The following is a 24,760-nucleotide window of genomic DNA, read 5'->3' as shown; positions in this document are numbered from 1 at the left end:
GTCCATGCATTACTATATACCGTGATCACTTTGGGTTTTTTTCTCCCTCTCTTTAAACTATCAACAAATCCAAAGTCTAGGAACAGGAGACGTTTCCCACCTTTTCCAAATGTGTACTGAATAGACTGTGAAATTAAATGTTCAGCAACAAGGTGCTGTATGCAACTGTTGAAGGCCCAAAGGAATATGTGGGCATTTTCAGATTTCCTATTCTTCTAATGGATTTTTGATATTTATTCACTGTAGAGACTGAGTTTTCCATTTTGGTGGGAAATTTTTTTCCTAGACTTTCCAATTGCAAAGATGAATTTGCAAATGGGAACTAAGTCACTGTTGATCTATATCAAACATGGAAAAAAATAAATGTTAAATATGAACTACCCCTTTTTGACTAAATTTTGAAGTCTGTGACCACATAAATGCCAATGTTGTTAGAAATCATTTTATGAACACACCTCATTAGCTTCTGTACTCTGTGTGAACAGATACCACATTCACTGAAAACACACAATTAAAGGTGCAGGTTTTCTAAAAAAATAGCAGCTCAGACAGCTACTAGGTATTTTATTATTCCTGATTCATCTTTAACATGTATCCTGTTTGCAAGCCTAGGCATACACTGCTTAACCTTTTATTTTCTGTATAGCTGCTCAAGGGATCCCACTTTCATCTCAGACTCATACACTCCTTAACAACAGTTCCTAATTACATCACCTCTGCCACCCTCAGAGTACACCGAGGCTGTCATTTTGTGATGACAAATACAAAGATCTATTCCCACCCGTTCAGGTAATCTAACACAGGCTAATCAGGATCAATGCTGACCCAGTGACTGCACACTATCTGATTCTGCAGGGACTCATGCTTAAAGAAAAAAGGAGAGATGATACTTAAATTCTTCTAACCCCTTTGAAAACAGTGTCAACCACTGCATTACCATCTGGTCACAGGGTTTTTGATCAGTGCTAGCTATGTACAACTTGCATTCAGTGGACATCTAGCTAAATGGGGTGATATCACCAATGCTGTTTGAAGATCCAACACAACATGGAATATATCAAGCTGGAAGGCAAAGTGTTTAGGTAAAAAAAAAAAAAAACCAAACAAAAACCCCCAAAAAAACAAAAAAAAAACAGAATAAAGGCAAATGGACACTCTGGTACCTGAAATAAAGAAGAAAATTGTGTATCTCTGCACAGAAAAGGACGTTTTTCATACAAATGCTTTCTGTGTAACGATGCATGTTTGTCTACCCGGGTTTTTCTTTTCAGCTAACTATACTCTTAATTGCTATTTCCCCTCACAGCTAATATTGGTGTTGGTGGCTGAAGGCTGATCAGCATCTTACTGAATTGCACCGTGGTCATGTGTCTTTAATGGACTTCTCTGGTGTGATTCCTACTTGTCTGCATCCCATAAAAAACAGTTTGTGTCACACTTCTGCAATATTCATGAAAAACTGTAGCAGGACGGCTCAGAAGAAGAACTGAGAGTGCTGTACAGCTAGTGAATGATGAGGACATCTTGACCTTGGTGGGCCAGAAGCCTTGGGAGCAGCAAACAGGAATGTAGAAAAACAAGGTAAGGGTGCTGAGCTTTGTCTGAAGAAAACATGCAAGGCTACGGATAACGGAAAACATCTGGTTGTTTCTTAAACAGTGGAAAGCTTTCTGCCTTGAGCTAAAAGTGTGTAAGATGTTGTGCTTGTGCTTGTAAGATTTAATTAACCAACAGGCTTAGGATAGCAGTAACTAACTTGTAGCCAATGAGTTGTCTGGAGTATTATGGACAGAGGGTAATGACCAATCAAATGTTGACAAGTATTGTTAGAGACTGTATAATTGTAGAAGAATTGTTGACAATAAACGACTTCAGCCACGACACCGACTTCGGCAATGACTTCGGCTTCGATTTCAACTCCGAACTCTCAAGCTCTTATTATACCCATCCAGAGTCCCATCTCTCAATCACCGTCAAAAAAAAACACAGAAAAAATATATTTATTGTTGACATTATCGTTCACTGGGATAAGCCATTTTTAATGGTGCATGTCTCAGCAGGATTCAGCAATACATCAAACAAATCGCTAAGAACAAACTTATGGGGACAAAAGGTTACATGAGAACCAGGTTGAGGTGTTTACTGTGATGTGTGACCTGTTGCTTAAAGCTTCATACCAGGGGCTCAGAACAGCAGCTCTTAACAGTTTTTAAGCAAGTCTAAGAGGTGACTCTCTAGAAAAACTGAGAATTAAGGCTAATGTCTCTGCTGGTCAGACTAGATGGACTATAGCAAAGACTAGAACCAGACTAGGCAAACCAGCATTAAAGTATATATATATATATGTATAAATTATTTTTGTTTTTCCCCCCAGGCAGAACATCTTACAGTTCTATTCAGATGTTTTGCAGTTGCCGCAGAGCACAATGAGAGCATTACCTAGATAATGTAATTTGCTTGGATTTTATGTCATCTACTTGGGCTTCCAACAGGCTTTGGCCAGGATCTTTGGTTCCACAGAGCTGCCAGCAGAAGCGAATCAAGACCTTCACATTGTTTACACAAGTTAAAAGCCACGGAAAACCGGCCAGGATTAAGTGTTAATTACGAGGAATCAGAGATATTTGTGTTAGTGAGTGGCTTGCCCGCGTTTGGCAACAGTTTTATTCCCACCTCTCTACCCGAGGAGACAGGAAAAAAAAAAAAAAAAAAAAAAAAAAAGACGCCAGGAAATCAAAGACGCGTCCCGAGACCAGGGTGACGCGCGGCGAGGCGGCCTATGAGCGCTCCGCCGGAAGCGCGCGTCACCCCGCGCGCGCGGAGGCGGCGGTGGCGGGCCCCGGCGGGGCCATGCCGGGCAGGAAGTCGTCGAAGGAGAAGAAGCGGCGGCGGTCGCGGTCGTGCTGCCCGGAGGGAGCCCCGGGGCCCGGCGGCGGCGAGAGGAAGCGGCGGAGCACCGCGCCCAGCCAGGCTGCCGCGGAGGTATCGCGGGAAGGACGGGCGGGCGCGGGTCGCGGCTCCCCGCCGCCGCCGCCGCGGCGTGGGGTCTGCCCCCTCCGCGGCCGCGGGGGGCCGGCCTGCCCTCCCGCGGGTGCCGGGGGCGGGGGCACGGCCGCGGATGGCACACACACCCCCACAGACCCCTCCGTCGCGGCGCTGGTGGGGTGGGTGTTGCTGCGGGAGTACAAAAATCCGCGTGTCGGGCACTCCCGAGTGAACTGGGGGGCTGCAAGAAGGTATTTCTAGCGGGTTGTGGTTTTTTTTTTTTTTTTTTTTTTTTTTTTTTGTTTTGTTTTTTTTGTTGTTGTTTGTTTGTTTTTTAAAACTGTAAAGGGCTTGCAGTGACGTGCGGAAGATGCATTTCCTGATCCGAAGGCCACTTACATTTTCGGAAGGTTATGCCACGCGGTGAATTGCATGCCAGCTTCCTTCCTGTCAGGGTAGTTGTAGATTCTGTGATTAGTGATTTTAATTGCACGACAAATCGAAGAGACAGATTTCTTCTGCCTTAAAGCATATTTCCATGTACAAGCAATGGCTAGGTATTTACAGATAGTGTTTTCTGGGTAATACTTAAAAGTAGTTTTTGCTTCCTGAAGCTTTTAAAATTTCCTCTATCATAAGAATGGTTTCAGTAACCGAAAATGTAGCTTCTGTAATGCAGCTATCTTGCAAATTAAAACGCTGTTTGGGATCTCAGAAGTCTGCCTGAAGGTGTACCATGGCTGTGGTTTAGGCCCAGCTGGTAACTAAGCACTGTGCAGCCGCTCGCTCCCTCCTTTCCCCGTCACGGTGCAGTGGGGAGGAGAAAATACAAAAGACTCCAGGGTTGAGACAAGGACAGGGAAGGCTCACTCACCAGTTGTGGTCACGAGCAAAAAACAGACTTGACTCAGGGGAGGAAGAAAGCCCCATCAATTTAATTTGAAGAATACCACTCCTGCTAATTTACCAATTAAATCGGAGTAGGATAGTGAGAAATAAAACCACATATTAAAAGCAGCTCCTCCCCACCCTTCCCTTCTTCCCTGTCTCAACTTCACTCCCAATTTCTCTAGTTTTTCCTACTCTGTGTCATAGTGAGATGAGGAATGGGGTTTGGGCCAGTTCATCACACATTGTCCCTTCCATTCCTCCTTCTCAGGGGGAGAATTCCTCATACTCTTCCCCTGCTCTCCCACAGGAGACAGTCCTCCATGACCTTCTCCAATCTCAGTCCTTCCCACAGGCTTCAGTTCTTCACAAACTGCTCCAGCGTGGGCTCCTCTCTCCATGGGGCCACAGGTCCTGCCAGGAGCCTGCTCCAGCGTGGGCTTCCCACGGGGTCACAGCCTCCTTTGGGGGACCTCAACCTGCTCTGGCGTGGGCTCTTCCCTGGGCTGCAGGTGGAGATCTGTGCCACCGTGGATGCCCATGGGCTGCAGAGTCACAGCCTGCCTCACCATGGGCTGCACCACGGGCTGCAGGGGAATCTCTGCTCTGGCACTTGGAGCACCTCCTGCCCCTTCTTCACTGACCTTGGTGTCTGCAGGGTTGTTTCTCTCACATCTCACTCTTCTCCTTGATGCAGTTTTTCCCCTCTTAAATAAGTTATAGCAGAGGTGCAGCAACCATCACTAATGGCTCAGCTTTGGCCAGAGGTGTGTCTGAGTTGGAGCTGGGGGAGCTTCAAGAAGCTTTTCACAGGGGCCACTGCTGTAGCCCCCTCCCTCACTACCAAAACCCCACCACACAAACCCTACACAGCCTTGCAATTATAAAGGGAAAACTATTTCAAGCACAAATGAAGCTGTAAGTTTCCTTCTTCTCTAGCTCACTAGAATATGTGAAAATTGTACTTGTTCTCCCTGATTTTAGGAAGCAAAATGTGTTGTGCCATCTGGAGAAAAAGTGGAAGAAGCTGAACAACCCAGTGATATAGAAGAAGGAGGCTTAGACCTCAGTGTGTCACTCAAACCTGTCAGTTTCTACATCACGGACAAAAAAGAAATGCTTCAGCAGTGTTTCTGTGTCATAGGGGAGAAGAAACTACAGAAGATGCTGCCCGATATTTTAAAGGTACTGAAATACGCTTCCTGTTTATATACTTTTTACAACCTTGAATGCTTGTGTAAAAAAGTGCATTTATCTCTCAAGTCTAGTGGACTTCCATATTAAAAGCTACCTGTGTCTTAAATAAAGATTATATCAAGTCTCTGGAAGGGCAACATTTTAAAGATTTTCTGTACGTATTCCAGCTTACTCCTCTTCACTGCTTAACTATTGCTGAACTGCAGGCTTCTTATTTTTATAGCATCTGTCTGTACTGGTTAGTTAAATGCAAAATGAGTTTCATAATTACATGGAGTAAATTCAGTAGTGTTGTTCAGTAATAAATATGCTGATCTGTTAATAAAAGTTTGATTTCTGCTTGTCAGCTGAATGTATGGTATTAAATTAATGTCTGAGATAAGGCAATAAAACCCCTTCTTGATAAACAGCTTCTGAAGCTGTAACTAGTGTGGGCTTTAGTGGTTAGTGTTGCTAGAGTCTTACTGGCTTAGAACATACGCTTTTTGAGTCTTGTGAACAGCAGGACTTGGTAAAAATAAATTGGGCTAGCAGCCTGTACCGAAGAAGATGCTGCAGGTGAAATGCCATTTGTGTAGTATTTGTTAATAGTTTTAAAATTTTTGTCTTTAATATTAATCTTTATGAGTCACTATTAATGTAAGTGAGGCAGGACTTTTTTATTTTAAACATCTAGTGAATTGCATACAATCTCATCCATTTCTCACCTCTGGGGGAAGAAAAGAGGTCTGGAGCAGCTGGAGGCAAAGGCATTACTGAGTTTGAAAGGAAGTTGCCTGGTGGTATAGAACCAAACCTATAGTAGGGTCATGAATGTTACAACATGCTCAGCACTTCCTAGTTTTGGTACTAGTATGTGTTATCATAGATCATTTGAAGAAAGTGTAAAATTATCACTTCATTTCACCCAGAGGGCACCAAGTGGTATGAAAGATATGAAGGTAGCAGAAATATCCATAAAATCTGTGGCAGCATGTGGTATGTATCAAGCATGAAAAATGTATCACAATTTACATATTTTTTGTTTTCTTTATCATGATATACAACTGTTGGTGTATTGTCAGTAGCACTGTGTGCTTCAGTCTGTGAACTTGAATTCAACAGGTGGCTCTGGTCTTTGCAGGCTTAATCACATAATTCGCCCGCTCCTGAATGATGGACAATTAGGGGTAATCAGGGCTACAGTTGTTTGCTGTTCCATGCTTCACACATAAGGCCCAGTATTTCTACTGCTCAGTGTTGTAGCTGCAGTGAAAACTAAGCCACCGGTCAAGTAACTGATAGTGTGTGTTGCTTAATTTTTCAGAAAAACACGATTTTTGGTAGTTGTCAGAAGTGAAACACCTACCAGGTGTTCTTCAGCAATTGCCTCAATGCAAGTCACAATAGGGAAGTGACTTGCAATCTGACTTAACTCTTTATTCAATACAGCTGGAATACTACTTACTGTTCATAATTACTCTGTCCTCAGAAATTTTTAGTAGCTCATGGTCTCTCTTATCTGTCTTAGAACTGTTCCATGGATGAAATCAAAAGGCTTTGCTTGGAGCAGTTGGAGCTGTTATCTGAAAAAAAACTGTTGAAGATATTTGAAGGTATGAATGAAACTTTTAGGCACCACTCTACACGAGAGAACAGTCTGCTTCTAAACTGGATTTTTCACTCTGTTTCTAGCTACATACATGTGTATATATGTACACACTAATAAGTATATATTAGTGTGTGTATATATACACTTGTTAATAGTGTATAGATATTGACTGTGTGTATATATACATATATATATATATGCTGGTTTTGATCTGTTAAACTTGGATTACATAATCCATTGATTTAGCAGCAATTAAAGATACATTCAGAAAGCAGTAGTATAAGCTGCTTTTCCTTAATACCCAAACTAAGAAGCAAGTCTTTTGACTTGGTGGAAAAAACAAAGCTAGGAGTGTAGAAGTATTGTTTGAAATCCATTATTTTAGGTAAACTGACATTAAGTTGCCTCCTGGTTCTCCGCAGCGGATTCCTGACACACTGCAATACTAATTCAATTGTATTAGCAATTGCACTAGAATATTTGGTGTAGCTAAAGGATTCTTGGTAGATCACTCTGCTCTGCTGAGACACACAGTTCATGTACTTTGATTAAGGATATGACATTCCAGCTTTTCAGTATCTTACTGAACTTCTACTTATTATTGAAGGGCTGTAGAATTTTTTCATAAACATATTGCTGTCTTCTCAATTAAGTGGAACTCTTTGAATCTTCAATGCTGCAGAGTGCTTTCTATTAATTCTATCTCCTGTGCTTTATTTTTAGTGCCTACAGTAAAGTACTAGCAATAGCTATTCTGAGTCTTTATAATACAGAGTAAGTGAAGAATGCCAACCTTGTGGCTAGCAGAAGACTCACAAATAAGGTTTTTGGTTTTGACTAAGTCTAATTTTAGAACATCTGCTTTAACTGAGGAAAAAACTCTTCTGCTGATTGCAGTAAAGTTAATAATTAAGAGTAAACCTAACTATATAGCATTAATTTATATTACTTGCCTAAATTTTTGCATTTGAAACTCTGTATCTAGGCAAGATTGGAGCTGATTCTGATACTGACGAGGAGACAGATGGAGGAGACAAGACTGGAGGTGAATCAGTCAGTCAGTGAGTAAAAGACAAAACACTTTAAAAATTAATTTAAGAATACTGAACAATACAGGGATTTTTCATGAGAAATTAAAGACCCAATTGCTGTATCCTTCATTATGTGATTACTTTAGTTGAATGACAATGAGCTATGACTGCTAGCAAGCACTGAACTTATAAACATGGCTTTGTTACCTTATAACATTAGACGTGTTTTGAGCACGTAACTCTGTTTCATAGTGGTGTTACTGCTTATCAGTTGAATTGTGGTAATTGAAGATGTGCACACTCCTAGCCTGCATCAGAAGGGAAGTAGTATGATTTAGGTTAACCCTCTTTGTGCGAGCTAAGGCAGGTTGAATAATCCCTTCCCACTTAGGTCAGTGAATTGTGTATTTTCAGTTCAGCTGAGCCTTCTCTTCCACTCTTCTTTTTGGTCCTTCATTCCTGCCCCAATTGGAGCAGCACCAACACTTGCCTGTTCCCATGTTCTCTGTTAGGGATGCTGTAGAATGTCTAGAGTTTTGAGAACAGAGCCGTCTGGTTTCTTATTCCTAGACTGGCATCTGCCAGTTTTGTAAAAGCTAACACTTCTTAACCTTTTCTTAAAGTACTTGTCTGTTTTTTAAATACAAGTCTTGTGTAGTATATTACTAAGTCATTTCATTTTTGAACTGGTGAAGTCTTTCTGATCGTTTCTGTGGAAGTAATGAAGTGGAAAAGAAAGTTTCTAGTTGTCACCCACAATATATCAAATTTTATGAGTCTAACTTGCTTGTAGAAGACAAAATACAAAGCTTTTCTGGTTTTCTTGCTGACCTGATTACATCTAATCCACAGATTCAGTGCACAAACTTAATAAACCTCAGAGACAATACAAGACAATAGACCAATGTTGGGCAGATTAAAGTACCTCTTAGTTGCTAATTTGGTTAGTTCATCTAGACCTACTAAATAGGAACAAATCGATGGGAAAGGTAGTGTTAATAATCCAATTTTCACATTCTGGTCAGTGTTTTTGATTTAATAGAGACCTGGTTTCTGATCTGTCTTTTATTCAGAACAAGTTTTGAAGTTAGTGAACAAAGTAATTTTCTTTGATCACATCTCATTGTACATCATACAAATATATTAGGAAATGGAGTGATAGTAAGTGATGTTTCAGTTTTTATCATATGATACAGTTATAATACCCCCGACACTGTTTATTCTAGTGTTTCATTTGGAGACGATTTGTGACTGTATCCTCTGCTTTACTATTTCTTGCCTACATGATCTGTGAATGTTGTCAGTACACCCATTTATGTGGACTAATTTTCTTATTTTATACATTTCCCTCTGCTGGCTATTTTAAAAAGCAAAATAAAACATACAAAAACTACAAAATACACTAAATATTAGGTCTCTCTGTGTCAAGGAGTCTCTGTTAAGTGCTTGGTATTTAGCCAATGAACTTCTAGATAAAATGAGAAGACAAACCTATTGGCTAAGGAAGCAGTGAAAAATGCCCTAGGATTTTGATTTCTGGAGAAGTTACATGATTGTTTTTAAGGCCTGATTCACGAACTCTTCACTATTGCAAAATACATTAAATGTTCTTCTGATTAAAGAGATACGGCAGGATTAGTGCTGCCTAGATTTCAGGAAGGCGGTTCTGTGGCTGCACTAAAAAGCTACTTTTGGGACATGTATTTATGACAGTCAGCTACAGTAGATTGAGTGAAGTATTGCTTATATGCAGATAAAGTAGTGATTTGAGCTGTTAAAAACCTAAAAAGGGGGAATTGTTATTGTCAGTTAATGAATAAAACAACAAAATAAAGAAAGCAAGCAGGATTTACCATTTTTTAACGAGCAGGTATTTGAAGGCACTTAACAATGCATTTGCTCATGTCAAGTAGGAAAATTTCAGCAAAACAACATCTGTAGGATCTAAATTGCAGTCTGGAAGTCTGCTGTTTTTACACTGTACAGTTAATATTCCAGGCATAAGCAGTGGGTAAAAAAAAGTGAGTTGGTATTGTCTACCTGTTCTCATAGCTGTGTTGAAGTACAGCAGAATTAAAACTGACCAAGTTCTTTAACCATTACTGCAGTTACCAAAAACTGATAAAGCTGGGTCACCTTACATTGCTGATGAAAGATGCGAGTAGTAACTGATGTCAAAATCAAGAAGAATTTGTGTTTTAAAAAAAGTAAAATAAACTGAGATATGTTGATCGAGGTTATAGAGTAGATTACTTCCTTTGACAAACAGAATGGTTGAGGTGCCCCTGATTCTTGTATTTCTGTCTCCATCATGATAGTTTCCTATTTCAGACTCCTCAAAAATGGCCAGGAAAGATATGTTGGTGTAGGAATTGGGACTTTTCTTCTCCCTTTAGTGAAGTGGATTAAAAAATAGTATGCTATAGACCTGGGTGCTATCTCAGAACCTTGTGTCATAGCTTTAGCTGTGTGCTAGCTTTATCAAAATGAATTTTTTGTTAACAAAATGTAAACAAAAAGGGAAAGCTACTTGAATGTTAGAGAAATAAAGGGATGGGAAGAAATAGGTGAAAAGAGGAAAAGTAAGGTTTTAGATTAATCCTTAAGCCCAGTGCTCAGTAAGTAGAGCAATATTATGCTTTTACAACAATAAAATGTCACACACCCTTTTTACTGATTAGGTCTAATCTTTGTGCATTTAAGTTAACTTTTTTGCAACCTGTGTGTAAATAAATCTGAATTCAAGTTTGCAAAACTTCAGGAAACTGCATTTTGGACAGAACAGCAGTGAGTCAGTAGGCAGGGAGGCTAAAGATGCAACAGTGAAGAAATAGTGAAAACTGCTTTCCTAAGCTAGACTTTGGTTGTTTGTAATCATGAATATGTTTTTAATCATCATCTGAGTTTAAATGGGTGAATTTATTTGCCGTGGGAAGAGAAAAGAATTTTCAGAATTAAAAAGGCAGTTTATTTGTTTATATTCTCACTGTTGGTTCTTCCTAGTTTGTCTTCATTACTTGTAGTTTTCTTGTAAATTACTACTTTTTTCTGCGTCCTATTAATGATGCAATACAAAAGATTGCAAAATTCAGATTTTTATTTGCTTTTTACTGCTTTGCAGTCATGAGTTCAGTTTTTGCTTGTTTTGTTTTAGGAAGGTTAGCAATTTAAAAGCTTTCCTTGTTTTAACGTGTTTTGCTTCTGGGTACTGGGCTGTTCACAAACATGCAATTGCCATCTGATATTTGCCCCTCTAGGATTGTTTATCTTCACCGTTTGGAATCACTGAAAGAATAGGCTAAATGAGTCACTGAACAGATACATTAGCATTTGGAATCTCTTCACTGTCTTCTGTTCTTGTGTCCTCAAACTTCACCTGGAATCAGACTGATGGACCTTTCGTAGTTCACTAAACTATTTGATTAGCACCTGTCATTTGGGATATCATTTCTGAGGAGCACTACTTCATAAAGACTTTTCCTTTTTTTTTTTTTTTTTTTTTTTTTAAAGTTGCTTGCTGTTAAATATTTTAGTTCCTATTTGCCATGGAAAACTACCCTTGTAACAGAAGTTTGCAGGAAGCTTACAAGGACTTGGGACTTCTAGTAATATTTTTTTTTTAGACACTAGACTGCAAAGGCAAATTACAATTTAGGGAAGTACATCAACTTTATATCAAGAGGAGCAGAGGTACTGATCTCCAGCCTAATTGCAGAGATTTAGGTGAATGTTTCTTAATGACAGTTAAAAGCCCTGTATGGAAAGTATCAGAATGACTGTATCTCATGTTGTCAGACTGTCCTGTAGCCTAGTACTTTAAAGTATTTTTTTCTGTCAGAAAACTTTTCCAGCTCGTCTCCAGCCCCAGTTACTACTGAAGCTTGGAATCTCAGACACCAGTATCGCAGTGCTGTTGTCTTAATCCCTCGCCATCTACTCCTCTGACCAGTACCCTTTTTCCTAATCTGTGCTGCTGCCTTACTTTACTCTGCATAATGTGCTGGAGTTGTGGTACCAGATCACACGCAAACCCAGATTTCTTTGATAGTTATGCAGATTCCTGAAAATAATAGATTCTGCACAGAATGCATGTGCGTTAGCCCAGGTAAGCATTGAACTAGTGTGGAGCATGACAACTTGAAAATCTAGCATAGGACAAATTTAAATTTACCTCATTTGTCATCAACAAACTGTAATAGTTAGCTTCTTTCTGCTGAAAACACACTTCGCAAATGTTTTCTATTTAAAAAACAGAGAATACTGAGTTTATCTCTTGGAATGGTGACTTTGAACTTAACTGTCATGCTGGCAGAGAAGTACCTTTAAAGACTGATAAAGAGGGCTCTCCAAATTTCTGTGGTCACTTACTAGCATGGCATGAAAGAGGAGGGTATTAAATTTGTATACTGTGTCTTAATTTTAGGTTAGCATATCTTCTGCTCCCATTGTTTGGAGACATGCTATTTTCCTACCCTTTCTTAAATCTATACTACAGTGTAGATAATTAGGAAAAAAGTATTTCTTACTAACAAACAAATTAAACAAGGTTGAGAGCAAAACTGAACTGTGAACTGAAATGCTTCAGTTTGTCCACAAGATGGTGCAAAACGCCTGCCTATGAGACGAGGTAGTGACGGTTCACCAGCAATACAGTCCAATCCAATCAATTCTGAAAATGTGCTGCAAAAGTACTTTTGAGTTCTAAAAATTCTTTTGCTGCAGTAGGTAGTACTTAAAGGAATGTGATTGTGCTGTGTAATCGGTTATAGTGTCAAGGCAACAGGAGGAAACTTTACCACAAGTTTTGATGTATGATTTTTTTCAGTTGGTAGGTTTTTTTTACACAGCTGTTAAAATGGGTGTAGGTAATTTCACAGCCAGTGTTTGAACCATAGAGGTCACAGAGTTTTCTGTCAAAGGAGTGATTATAATCCATCGGTGAGGTTTGGCCTTGGATCTCAGGGCGATACCAGAGATGTGAAGTTTCTTGCCTGGATACTATTTGTGCAAGATCAGAATTTCCCAAGTGACACGCTGGTGTGCAGTGCAGCAGTGATTGTTCAGTGCAAAATGAAGAAGCATGTGTGTGAGAGGGAGGATGGGGTAGGGTCAGCGTAAGCAGCTTTGGCTTTTAGTGATGAGCAGGGTATATCACAACATTATTTTGGTCAAGCATTGAGTGACTAAGTATAACAAAATATTGAGAGTTGTTAAAAAAAAAAAAGTGGATCCTTTCAGATCTGTAGACCAATAGCTGGTCCCAGATCCATTGCTCTCCCCAGGTCCCTGAGTTTGCTAACTTGCAGACCCTGGTCTCTTTGAAGAATTTGGCCTCTAATCTTACAGTCTGTTTGGTACCTGACTCCCAGACCTCTCATCCTACTTGATGGCTAGACTAGCCTGAGGTTTGGTGGTGAATTACAAGCATCTACATATACACTGATGCATGACATTGAAGTTCTCTGAGGTAGTGTGCACATTTTTCATTCTGTCTAGTTTCTGGCAGCACAGTCCTGCAGTCCCCTGTGACCGATAGTCCCCTTCACAGTTGTGGGCACTTCACATACATACATGTGTACATATACAGAGATTAGTGTGCTTTCATTTGGAACTATAGTTAGTATAGCAGTAGAGTTAAAGAAGGCGGCAGGACAGACTGTGGTGATCAAGTCCAGGGATTGGCCAGACAAGTGTACTGACCAGCAACCTGTTTATGCTCTTCTGGCCCTTCATCTTTTTGTTTTCTCTTTTATGGCCCATGCTTGTTCTTTGTCAGTCCGCCTTGGTCTCTCCCTTTTCTCAACTTTGGTTCTTCCTCTAAACATCCCATGCAACCTTACATGTTCCTACATTCCTGTTAAAAATGTCTGCCAGTACATTTTATGCAATCCTGAAATCTCTTCCTCAGCATCCTATACAGCCTCCTTGTTCCTGTAGTCAGTAACACCCTTCAGGCATGCGAGGTGATTTCTCTAGCTGACTGCTCTTACTAGGTTTCATTCCCAGAAAATGGGCTAATTGCTCTCCTTTCACAGCTTGGGCAGGGTGATCCCTCTGCACTGATGAAGTTACTAAGGTTCCTCTGCTTGCCGTTTTCCTCTGCTCCTCACTGGACCTTTATACTTGTGGTGACTCACCATTAAACACATAACCTAGTAGACAGGACAATACAATGGAGAACTGAGTGTTATAAGCTTTGGCAAGTGACAGGAGAACAAATCCTGACATTTCTGGGGAGATGTGCTGTGACAGCATCATGGATAAATTTAGCTGATGGTCTGTGTTGTCATCTGGCCTAACTCCATGCAGCAACATAGGTAGGTGGGGAAATGTTGCTACCCAGGAGTCTGTCACTGTCTCAAAGCAGAGGACCATTTAGGCTTTGGTCCTAAGCTGCAGCAAGGAGCCTGGCACTGAGAGTACTGAGGTGGTATTTCCCTTGGGTTAGGCTGTGCAGGCCTGCTGGAGTGGTAATTGGGGTGGGTATCAGTTAACTCTTGACTGTATGGATGTGTGAATGGGTGCAAAACTTTTCCTTACAGCCTATCCTCTGCTCAAGACTCTTAACAAATTGAACATAGTAATGTCATGTTACCTGGTGTTCCTTTTCCCCATGACAGCAGGAAGATTGAGACTCTGGTTAACATGTCTGAATCATCACATACAGCAGACCTAATTTTATTTGTTGAATTCCTGGGATTATTTTCCATCTAACAGGTGAGGACTGTAATCCATTTTGCAGCACCTCTGGCCTTTGTAGTAGAAGACTGATGTCTGGAATAGAAAATAAACGAGCAAACTCTCTTTGTTTGTGAAGAGACAAAGTTTAAATAACTTTCTGATGTGGTTAGCCGTATATACAGAACTCAGCATAGCTTTTTGAATATTTAGTTTGTATCCATTCATTATCTTTCAGCCCTGCTTAGGAATGAAAGCCCAACAGAAATTAAAAGGTTGGGAGAATACTTATTGAGTTGACCAAGTGGGAAAGCAAACTGAAAGAATACCTGACACAAAATTCTAGGAAAAACACATCACAGTAAATATTCTATTCCCAGTTTTTTATAATGGCATTGGACAGTAGGTTTCTCTTTTTTTAAGATGCAGAACATTTAAAAAACACTTTTTCAGGTGCTATATGCATATGAGAACAGCTACACATTCTCCTTAATCAATTATTGCATGCTACTGTACACATTTATGTTGCAATGGTCACAAAAAGTGGAAGAAACAGAGGAGTCTGATTTGTAACCTTTGCTACTACAGAAAAGGAAATAGCAATCAAAATAACTCATCTGTCAGACCAAGATGGTAAGAAGTATTACGTTGTTCTCCCTCCTGACATAGCCATTGGACACCTGAAAAAATATGTCTTTGAGAGTATGGGGAAAATAGATCTGTATTCAATTTTAGGAAAAGCCTTCAGGCCATTACTGAAAAACAAGTTGTTAAAGTCATTATATTTACATCTGTGACAGCAGAATAGTACTATCCTTTTTATAGTGCTGTTCAGCACCCACAGGCAGGATAGTTGCATTGATTCCATATTGGTATGTAAGAAACCAATGCCACACCAACATTCAGGATAGGAAACTGACAGTTCTACTGTCAAAATGCTCACTAAATGTGCCAACTGCACTCTTCCTGTGATCCTGGGTCCTTCTGCTTTCCTTCTTGTGTGTTTCACAGTTTGTATAACTAGTTTGTGCGAAATACTTGAAGGACATGAACATTTCACAACAGTATCTCATCCTTATCCCCTGTGTAAAGCAGTTGAAACCTAACAGGTCAAGGGTAGAAATCTTTAAATAGAAGAAACAGAGAAATGCAGATGCTGAATACAATTTAACAGTTGGGTTGCATTTTGTTTCAAAGTGTCACTTTGTGAAACTATGAGATTGTGATGTAGGAGAGGTTGATGGTGGTGGGGTGATGGTATCTTCATGAAAATAGCTTCTTAATTTCAAAACAAAACAGTAAATAGTAACTTGATGCAACTAAAACTATAGTTTTTTTAAATCGTATAACTGTGTGACAATTTATTCTGAGGTTTACAGAAAAGCTCCTAGTATCACAGAGGGGCTACCATTGAGGATTGTTATGCTGAAAGGCTAGGGTGTAGTGGAAATAATTACTTTATCCTTGTGTGTTGCTAGGCAAAGCAAAAAAACCCTCATTCTCAAGTGCTTAGATTAGCACTCTGTATGTTCCTTTTGCCTTTATTCATACTGTAGCTGACCTGTTGGCTTACCACCACATAAGTTCTTTAATTAAAGTAGATGTTTCTTAAAAAAGTTCTCTTAAATTGTAAAAGACTTGGATTGAAATGTCATCTTATTTGTTTCTAGACAGGACAACAGTATAGACTCTACTTCTTCTGTCAGAGAAGACAACAAGCTGGAAGGTCAGGAATCAAAACAAGGTATGTAGTGGAGAAAACTGAAAATTTGTTGTCTTGGTGTCGGGCAGTGATTAATTCCAGATAACTGATAGATCTCTTTTAAACAGTAGCTGCAATCACAGAGGGGAATCCTTTTAGAAATCAGCTGGTGTAGGCATACAACCTCTCCATTGGGCCCAATTCCAGAAAAGGAGAGGAGAGCATTGAGGAAGTCATAGGAACTTTGGCTTGTTAATTCTGTGAGACTGGAGAGTTTTTTGTGGCTAGAAGCAAATTGCAGCTCTTCAAAATTTGCTAGTCTAGCATCTGGAACATGACTGAAGCCCTTGCAAGGCTCACTTAGATCTTCATATATAGTTTTTCAGCTGAAAAGGAACTTCAGTCATTTCAATTTCTTAGTATGTAGTTGATGGCTAATACTGCTACTACCATTTGCCAAATTCTTCAAGATTGTTTTCTTTGCTGATGAGGTGATCATAAGATTCTACAGTACTCTGTTTTGGCATTCATAGAAATCCATTATTATAATAATTGTTTGCCAAAGAACTGCTTGTAATTTAGTCATTTTATTCAGTCTTGATATATGATACCTTGCACTGTTTGAGTGTGTAGAGCTGAGGTCCAACAGAATGGTGCTTAACACTCACCATTCCTGATAACTGCGTTATTTACCTTGAAGTCATTGTCATTGGAAGTATACATTCAGATCTTTGAGTCTCTGAGGACAAACACTTTGTCTTATTTATTTTCTCTTTTTAAATGCAAACATGTAATGAATGAGATATTCAAGTACTACAGTGATTGACAGAATAGAAAATGCAGGCGTAGGTAAATTAGTGGTACACATTTGAGTACCTGCTGTGTAAGGAAACAGTTTTCTTAACCTGCAGCAGTATTTGTTTTATTCCAGTCATTAAATCAGTACCATATAACAGCTACTAGTGTTATTTTGTGCATGAAGCACTAGAATTGTAGGTGTTTCTGTCTCAGTCTGTTTATTTTCATTTGCACTAGCTGCATGCAGTAACATAAGAAATAGCTTTTCCAATGAAAGAATGTTGCAGATTCTTAGAAGCTGTATTTCTCTTCTGTAAAGATCTAATATTATTTCCTTCCTGCAGCTCCTGTTTCACAATTCAGATGTTGAATAAAAGATGTCTTGGAATAATGTTGTGAAACACATTTGGAGTTTTTTTGAAGTAATTAGTGAAGGGAATTAAACAGAGAAAGAAAGAGTCATAACAAAAGCATCAAAAACTTTTAGAAACAGGTTTCTATGGTTTTGTAAGGAATGCTTTAAATGTTACTTGTACTATACAGAGTGACCTTAGTACTGACAGGTTTCCTGCAGATCTTTCCCATTTCTATATTATCAAAGGGGATTAATGACTGTTGAAGGTGATTGCTTCATTGTTGCTTTATGTGGCTTAATCGATCAGAGTATTGTTATGGCTTTGGGCTATAAAAATGGCTACATTCAAGATGTTAGATTTAAAGAGCTTTTGAAAATATTGGTATAAATTAAAAAGTATAACCCTCATCATTCTGCTGAGCTGCAGCCTGTGATGATATGGGGAAAAAAGGAAGAATAAGTAAAATGGATAAAAGAAAATTAAACAACAGAGTTAAGTGTGTTAAAATAAATTTCACAACCATAGCTGAAGGAAAAAGTGAAAGCTATCAAATTAAAAAAGATAATGAAAAATGTCAACAGTGATCTTTATTACTGGGCAAAATTACAACTGCAAAACAGTGGAATAAAGCCCATGAGCTAATTAAACATCTGTAGGCTAATGAGCTTATATGAACACTGTATTACACAGTTTTGGATGCTCCAAATTCTGAATGAAACTCATGGCAGCTTTGCCCAGCTTCCTGGTCCATACTAACTCTGGGACAGACATGAATGACTTAATATTTTGTTTCTGCTTAATATGTGACCAGTACCAAAAGAAATTCTGTTGTGGGTTGACCCCAGGCAGGAGTAGGCAGCCACTAGCCTCTCAGTTACTTCTCCCTGAGAGGGGTGGAGGAGACCATCGGAAGAGTAAAAGCAAGAAAAATTTAAGGGTCAAGAGAAAAGAGTTTAATAGGTGAAGCAAAAGCTGTGCACTGAAACAAAGCAAAATAAGGGATTTATTCACTACTTCCCATTGGCAGCCTGATTTTTAGCCACTTCCTGGAAACCAGAGCGTCAGCATACGTAACAGTTACTTGGGAAGACAAATTCTATAACCATGAACATCCCTCTTTCCTCCTTCTTTCCTTGAGCTTTTACTGCTGTGCATAATGTCATATGGTGGAGAACATCCCTTTGGTCACTTGGGCTCAGCTGTCCTGGCTGAGTATCCCTCCCCACCTCTTACCTACCCCCCAGCCTGCTCCCTATGAGATCAACAGAGAAAACCCTGAAGCTCTGTGTCTTGGTTTAGGCCCAGAGGGCAGCTGCTCACTCAGGCCTTCCCCCATCAGAGACTGGAAGGAGAATATGACCATTTAAGGAGGAAGCTCACCCCTTATGGTCACAGGTAAGACAGACTCATTAGGGGAAGAAGAAGAAAATATAACTTTAATTCAAACGCTAACAAAGACAACACTTAACAGACAAAGTGGTGACAGTGAGAAGCACCACCACATCCAAAATACCTCCCCTACCCCTCCCTTCTTCCCGGGCTCAGCTCTGTTCCCGATGTCTCTCCCTCCTCCCCCAGAGGTGCAGGGGGCAGGGGATGGGGGTTACAGTCCGCTCGCTGCTCGGGAGATGCAGTGAATGCAGCAAATTCCTCCCCTGCTCCTTGTGGCTCCCCTCTCACGGCAGACAGGTCTCCGTGAACCATCTTCACAGAGTTCTTCCTGCGGGATGCAGCTGTTCCTGAGCTGCTCCGACATGGATTACCCCCGCATCTTGCAGTCCTCCCAGCGCCAAACCGCAACAGTGGGGCCACTTCTCCCCTCAGAGTCCCAGCCTCCTGTAAGGGCAGATGCCTGTCCTGGAGTGGGCTTCTCCACAGGCTTCAGGTCAACCTCTATTCCACCGCGGACCTCCGTGGGTGGCAGATTGAGCGGTCCTGCCGTCTTGCCACGGGATACAGGGGTCTCTGCTCCAGTGTACCTCCTCCACTTCCTTCTTCCTTCCGCTGATCCTGGTGTTCATCCTTCTTGTAACTCCTCCTCATAAGTCCCAGCCCCCTCTCACGTTCCCCTTTTTAAATACCTTATCACAGAGGCTCAGCGGATTGGCCCTGGCCAGAAGTGGGTCTGACTTGGAGCCAGGGCAGCTTTCGAGAAATTTCTCACAAAAGTCACTGCCATAGCCCCCTCCCTTGCTACTGAAAAACTGTGCCACAGAAACCCAGCACACCCTACCAGCACTGTTCAGCACCAGCACTGGTGTGCTATCAGCACTGTTTCAGAAGCAACTCCAAAACACAGCACCGAAGAAAATTAACTACATCCCAGGCAGATCCAGTACAAAGTCAGTTCCTCTTTGGCAGTGGATTAGGATTAGTATGCTCAGAAGTTAATTTTCAGGTTTTGAACTACAATCCATTGATGTACCTATTTTTTTGATCCATGGAAATGCTGGTTGGTTGAGCAGCATGTTAAATACTGACTGATGGCATGCAGCAAGACAAGAATTTCCATTTCTTAATCCTGTCGATTCCTATTTCTTTTATCTTTCACATGCTTTGTGTTGAGAAAATAGTGTTCAAAGTTGATTTGATAGTATGGGAAATAGGTAAAACTGCATATGAAGCTGAAATACTAACCTTGAAGTTACTGTCACAGTAGGAACAGTGCAAAACTACTTAGGATTGAAGAAGGCCCTGATATGTTCATCTCTTATGAGTACTTTTTATACACACTGCTGTGAGGAGGATTTTTTATAGCTTCAGAATCATTTATGGTTTAGACTTCCAGTTTTTATTGCTTAAAAATTTTTATTTATTTTACAAAAAGACAAATACCAAAAGTTCTCTGTAAACTTAATCTATGTGGCTTATTGCACATTTCCCAGAGTTGAATTTACTTCCTTGCCCGCTTTGGGAGGTGCCACATATGTTAGATGTATATGTTCCCATATTGGCTGTAATCACCAGTATGATTGCCAGTTATTTTAATCCAGTAAACCAGTGTTATGAGGTACTGAATTGATAACTATGTAAGATCCTAAATCAGGAGTGCATTCCTAGTCAGGGTAACATGCAGTATTCCTAAATCAGGACTTGAATGCTGCGACAAATGATAGCCTGTGATCAGGAGTGAATATCTGAATATCTTTTTTCAAGTGTATATAGTAAAAATGTCTTTAATCCTGAATCGATGGAATCAGTGAAACCCTTGGAGTTTTGTTGTAAAATGTTACTAAAATGTTACTATTGCTTATAAAGCCACTTTGAGATATTTGTTTTTTGAACTGAGAAAAAAAAAATATATTTTCTCTTTTGCTCTCCCTCTTGCTCTTTTCTTCTTTTTTTTTTTTTTCTTTTCCTTTTTCTTTTTGGTTTTTAAAGCAGGGAAAGTGCATTTACAGCTTTCTTAGTCGTCAGTATTGATTTGATTTTTTTTTTTTTCCCCCACACTCTTGGGATAGCAGGAATGTTGTAAAGCCTAAGAAAAATAGATCTTTCCTAAGGTTTTTCTGCACTGCTCATGAATTAAAACCAAGTACATGTATGTACCAAAAGGTGTTTTTAAACATTTTTTTAAAAGAGTAATATATTTCTAAAGCCTTGTTTTTCCTTTAAAAGTAGTCTCATTTAAGGTTGGTTGAGTAAACTGATTTTGAACAGGGAACCATTTAATTTTTCTAACCCATACTCTACTGCTAAGCTCTATACAGAACTTCTACCTGGTGTGAGGGGTTTGCACAAGAACTTGAAGAAAATACAAATGACTATGGGGATGGAAGTTTTTTACACTTCATGCTTGGGTTTTCAAGGAAAGTCTCACTTTTTTTGTTGCATTTTAAAATATTTCTTGTATAGTAAAAGACACTGAAACAGTAATAGCATAAAACAAAGACTTCTAAAAATGTCATTTCAAAGATGCTCTATTCTTTGTGCTGTTCTGATGCCAGGTGCCCACCAAAACCAGTCTATCACTCCCCTTCTCAACGACACAGAGGAGAAAGAATATAACAAAAGGCTCAAGGGTTGACACAAGGACAGGACTTGCTGGAATGCAGGTGGAGATCTGCTCCACCGTGGACCTCCATGGGTGCAGGGCACATCCTGCCTCACCATGGGCTGCACCACGGGCTGCAGGAGGATCTCTGCTCTGGCACCTGGAGCACCTCCTCCCCTCCTGCTTCACTGGCCTTGGTGTCTGCAGGCTTGTTTCTCTCACATATTCTCACTCCTTTCTGGCTGCAAGTGCTCTCCCACATTTTTTTCCCCCCCCTTTCTTAAATAACGTTATCCCAGAGGCACTACCACCATAGCTGATGGGCTCAGCCTTGTCCAGGGGTGGGTCCATCTTGGAGCCGGCTGGCATTGCCTCTGCTGGACACGGGGAAGCTTCTAGCATCTCCTCACAGAAGCCATACTTGTAGCCCCCCCTCTACCAAAACCTGTCCATCTAAAGCCAAAACACTCTTTTTTGAAAGACTAGAGAATTGTTTGTATTGGATCTGAAACCCACATCAAAGGAACATTCTTACTGAGAAGAATTATTAAAAAATAGAAGTTTTCAAACAGTAAAGTATTAAATGAGCAAAAAAGCCAGTTATAGGAAGATAATTAAAGGCATTAAAATCATAGATCCCTGCTGTGTTAGACTGCATTAATAGTGGATTTTTTTTTTTTTTTATAATTTGAGTGCCAGTAAGGTTCTGACTGCCTGATATTAAAAAAGATGAATTCACAGATCACACACAGAAGGAAGTACTTGCTTCAGTTTCCAGTATAGTGGTTGTTTTGTTGTTGATGAGCAATCATTGCAAATCAGTACTTCAAGCCCTGCAGATTTGAGGTTCAGGAACCAAAGGTATGGATAGATGAAACTAGCAATTCCATAACAGTTAGGTGAAAGGAAACCTTTTTAAGCCATACATAATAATTTTAAGTTTTTAAGTCAACATAATAATTTTCAGATGAAGGCTTGTAGTCTTCTTCACTGTGTTCGCTAGTTGACCCTTGCTTTTGCGCAGACTCAGTCCTGTAGTTACGCACATCTCGTCCTTCAGGCCTTGTTGGATATGGTTTGTTGCTAACTTGCAGCTCCTTTACCTTGGTGGCTCAGTAGTTCCTTCCTTATCTCAAGGACGATGGTGGGCTCATCCTGTTTTTCTCTCATTCATTCGCAAGGTAGTTATCTAGTTAATGTTTTATTGAGAAATCATCTGGTTAATGCCTCTTCATTCATACATCAAAAGCCTTTAGAATTAGTAACTTTACCATCATCTGGCTATAAATTGTTAATTTTAAACAGGAACCAATTCTATATCAGTTTTCACAAATACAAAGTTTGGTGAAGGACTAATAATTTCTGTGGCAAATATGTCAAAAACAGTTGTCTCTCTGTAGCTAAATTGTGAGAACAGTTACTCAGGTTCTGTTAGAGTTCTGATTTTATTTTACTGCACTACTGCTTCTAATTTTTTTTTTTAATGAACTCCAACTTTTAGCCATCATTAAAAGCCAAAGCCATAAATTTCCCCATGTTTTTACTGAGTTAAATACATCTGAAATACTTATGATAGATTCTGAATAGTGGCACTCTAAGTGGAGCTTCTATTAAGTTTTAATACTGTGATGTCCCACTTCTAAACTACATAAAATAGTTTAAAGTGTCATTTTAAAATTGTATTTTGAAAACTAAGTTTACCTTAAGTATCATAAACAATAATCAATTTTGCACTGCAGAGGCATCCTTATGTTATAAAACCTTATGACATTTTAATTAGGAAGATAGATCATATAACTCCATAGGATGGAATAAGTTTTCCTGCTACCGCTGCTTTGCTATACCGCATGTTTTTCTAAATTGGCATAAAAATGCATTAACACTTGTCTAAATTAGGTCAGCTTTAAAAGTCGGAGGAGGAAAAGAGGAGGAATTAGTTGTCTTAAATTCATAGATCTTTTTGCTGCTCTCTTAATCTGCAGAGAAACACTTTAAGCAGAAGTGATTTTGTAAGTTGAAAGAAAACTGGTTCTGTTAGGCAGCTATGTGATTGTTGCATTTGTGTTACAGTCAAGGGAGAAGATAGTGATGTCCTCAGCATAAATGCAGATGCATATGATAGTGACATAGAAGGCCCATGCAATGAAGAAGATGGCCCAGATGTGCAAGAAAACACTGTCAGAACTGGAGACAGTCAGATCGATGATCTTCAGAAGGACATTGAGAAAAGCGTGAATGAGATACTGGGGTTGGCAGAGTCCAGCCCAAAGGAACCCAAAGCAGCAGCCTTAGCTGTTCCTCCATCAGAAGATGTTCAGCCATCAGCACAGCAGTTGGAGCTTCTGGAGCTTGAGATGAGGGCCAGAGCTATTAAGGCTCTAATGAAAGCTGGTGATGTGAAAAAACAGCCCTGAGATTGTTTAGACTTAATATTCAGTGTTTGTTTTTAAGGATGCGTTGTCTGTTCTCTTCAATGCTAAAGTATATTTAGGTTGGGTATGACATTCCTCATTCAAACCCTATTGTATATCCTGACCTGTTGCTTCAACCACTGATAGTGTGTTTCATTGCCTTTAGTTTGCTGCTTCCATTACATAAACAGAGTGATTTGATGCTTCACTGAGATCACGTGTTTTTGGGCTGGCTTATCTCCTCAAGGGGTCACACAATGTATAGAGCTATGCCAGGAACCTGGTGCCTTCCAGAAAGGTTCAAGTTCTTTGTAACCCCGACTTGTTAAACTACTTGAGAAACTTGATTTATATGTACTTCATTAAAAACAACATTTTAAAGAGGTCGTGTGTTTGCCTTCAGGAGTCTGTGATGGAATTTGAGATTGCATATTTCTCCTTTGGGCCCCGCTCATCATAAGGTAGCTGTTCTAGTTAAAATGAATGATGATTCACTTAAAAGCATACTTAATTTTTAGAAAGTTGAATTCCTAAATAAAAAGTTGAACCATGTTATTTTCAGAGTTACAAAAGTGCCTGAAAGTGACGAATACCAGAGTTTTTATACTGTTGATCATGTAATTTTATCGCTCTTATCTGCTGTTTATCTTCTCTGCCATAATTGAAATAAAAAAAAACCCAGAGTTTTTTCTTGACTGTGAAGCTTTTTTGTTGAATATCGGCATAATGTTTAGGGCAATGCATCAAATTAGACTATTTAGAAGACCTTGAGTTTTTAACATTTAACTGAGGTAGTCATTTTATATCACCTGTAAATACGAAAACCCAGCTAATTTCAGTAGAAATGTTTTTTAGAAAAGTCATTTAATTTATTTATTATATCAGGTTTTAAAATAATAATTCTACTTTTATCTATTTCAATATTTATTTGTAAATTGTATTATGAGATTAATTTTCCTTCTATGATTTCTTACAAAAATTAAAATAATTTTGATTTTGCTTAGAATTAGTGCTAGTTTTATCTTTGGGTGCTAATCAAATGCATATTAAAATATTTGTGTGTGTGTTTGTTTACATGTATACAAATTGGTTTTTTTAAGGTATGAATTTAAGAATATGGTCCTTGTTA

At 39.5% G+C, this 24,760-nt stretch overlaps 1 protein-coding gene across 1 annotated transcript; it reads left to right on the top strand.

Annotated features, from left to right (window-relative positions):
- The first annotated feature begins 2,795 nt into the window (after positions 1-2,795).
- CAAP1 (caspase activity and apoptosis inhibitor 1) lies at positions 2,796-24,326 on the top strand. Its single transcript, XM_042787928.1, has 6 exons — positions 2,796-2,982; positions 4,858-5,058; positions 6,581-6,665; positions 7,647-7,722; positions 16,041-16,114; positions 23,291-24,326. The coding sequence occupies exons 1-6, from the start codon at positions 2,851-2,853 to the stop codon at positions 23,632-23,634; spliced, it is 912 nt and encodes a 303-aa protein (XP_042643862.1). The 5' UTR covers positions 2,796-2,850; the 3' UTR covers positions 23,635-24,326.
- The last annotated feature ends 434 nt before the right edge of the window (positions 24,327-24,760 follow it).

Source organism: Tyto alba, unplaced genomic scaffold, assembly GCF_018691265.1.
Source record: "Tyto alba isolate M040663 unplaced genomic scaffold, T.alba_DEE_v4.0 Super-Scaffold_13, whole genome shotgun sequence".
In the NCBI taxonomy this organism is placed as follows: domain Eukaryota; kingdom Metazoa; phylum Chordata; class Aves; order Strigiformes; family Tytonidae; genus Tyto; species Tyto alba.
This window is presented reverse-complemented; position numbering and strand designations above follow the sequence as displayed.

What these genes read in the sequence shown, in the direction of transcription:
- CAAP1 (XM_042787928.1), top strand. Translation starts at nt 2,851, where the DNA reads ATGCCGGGCAGGAAGTCGTCGAAGGAGAAGAAGCGGCGGCGGTCGCGG. An exon ending in ACTGTTGAAGATATTTGAAG is followed by an intron (nt 6,666 to 7,646) that starts GTATGAATGAAA and finishes CTCTGTATCTAG; the next exon opens with GCAAGATTGGAGCTGATTCT. An exon ending in AGGTCAGGAATCAAAACAAG is followed by an intron (nt 16,115 to 23,290) that starts GTATGTAGTGGA and finishes TTTGTGTTACAG; the next exon opens with TCAAGGGAGAAGATAGTGAT.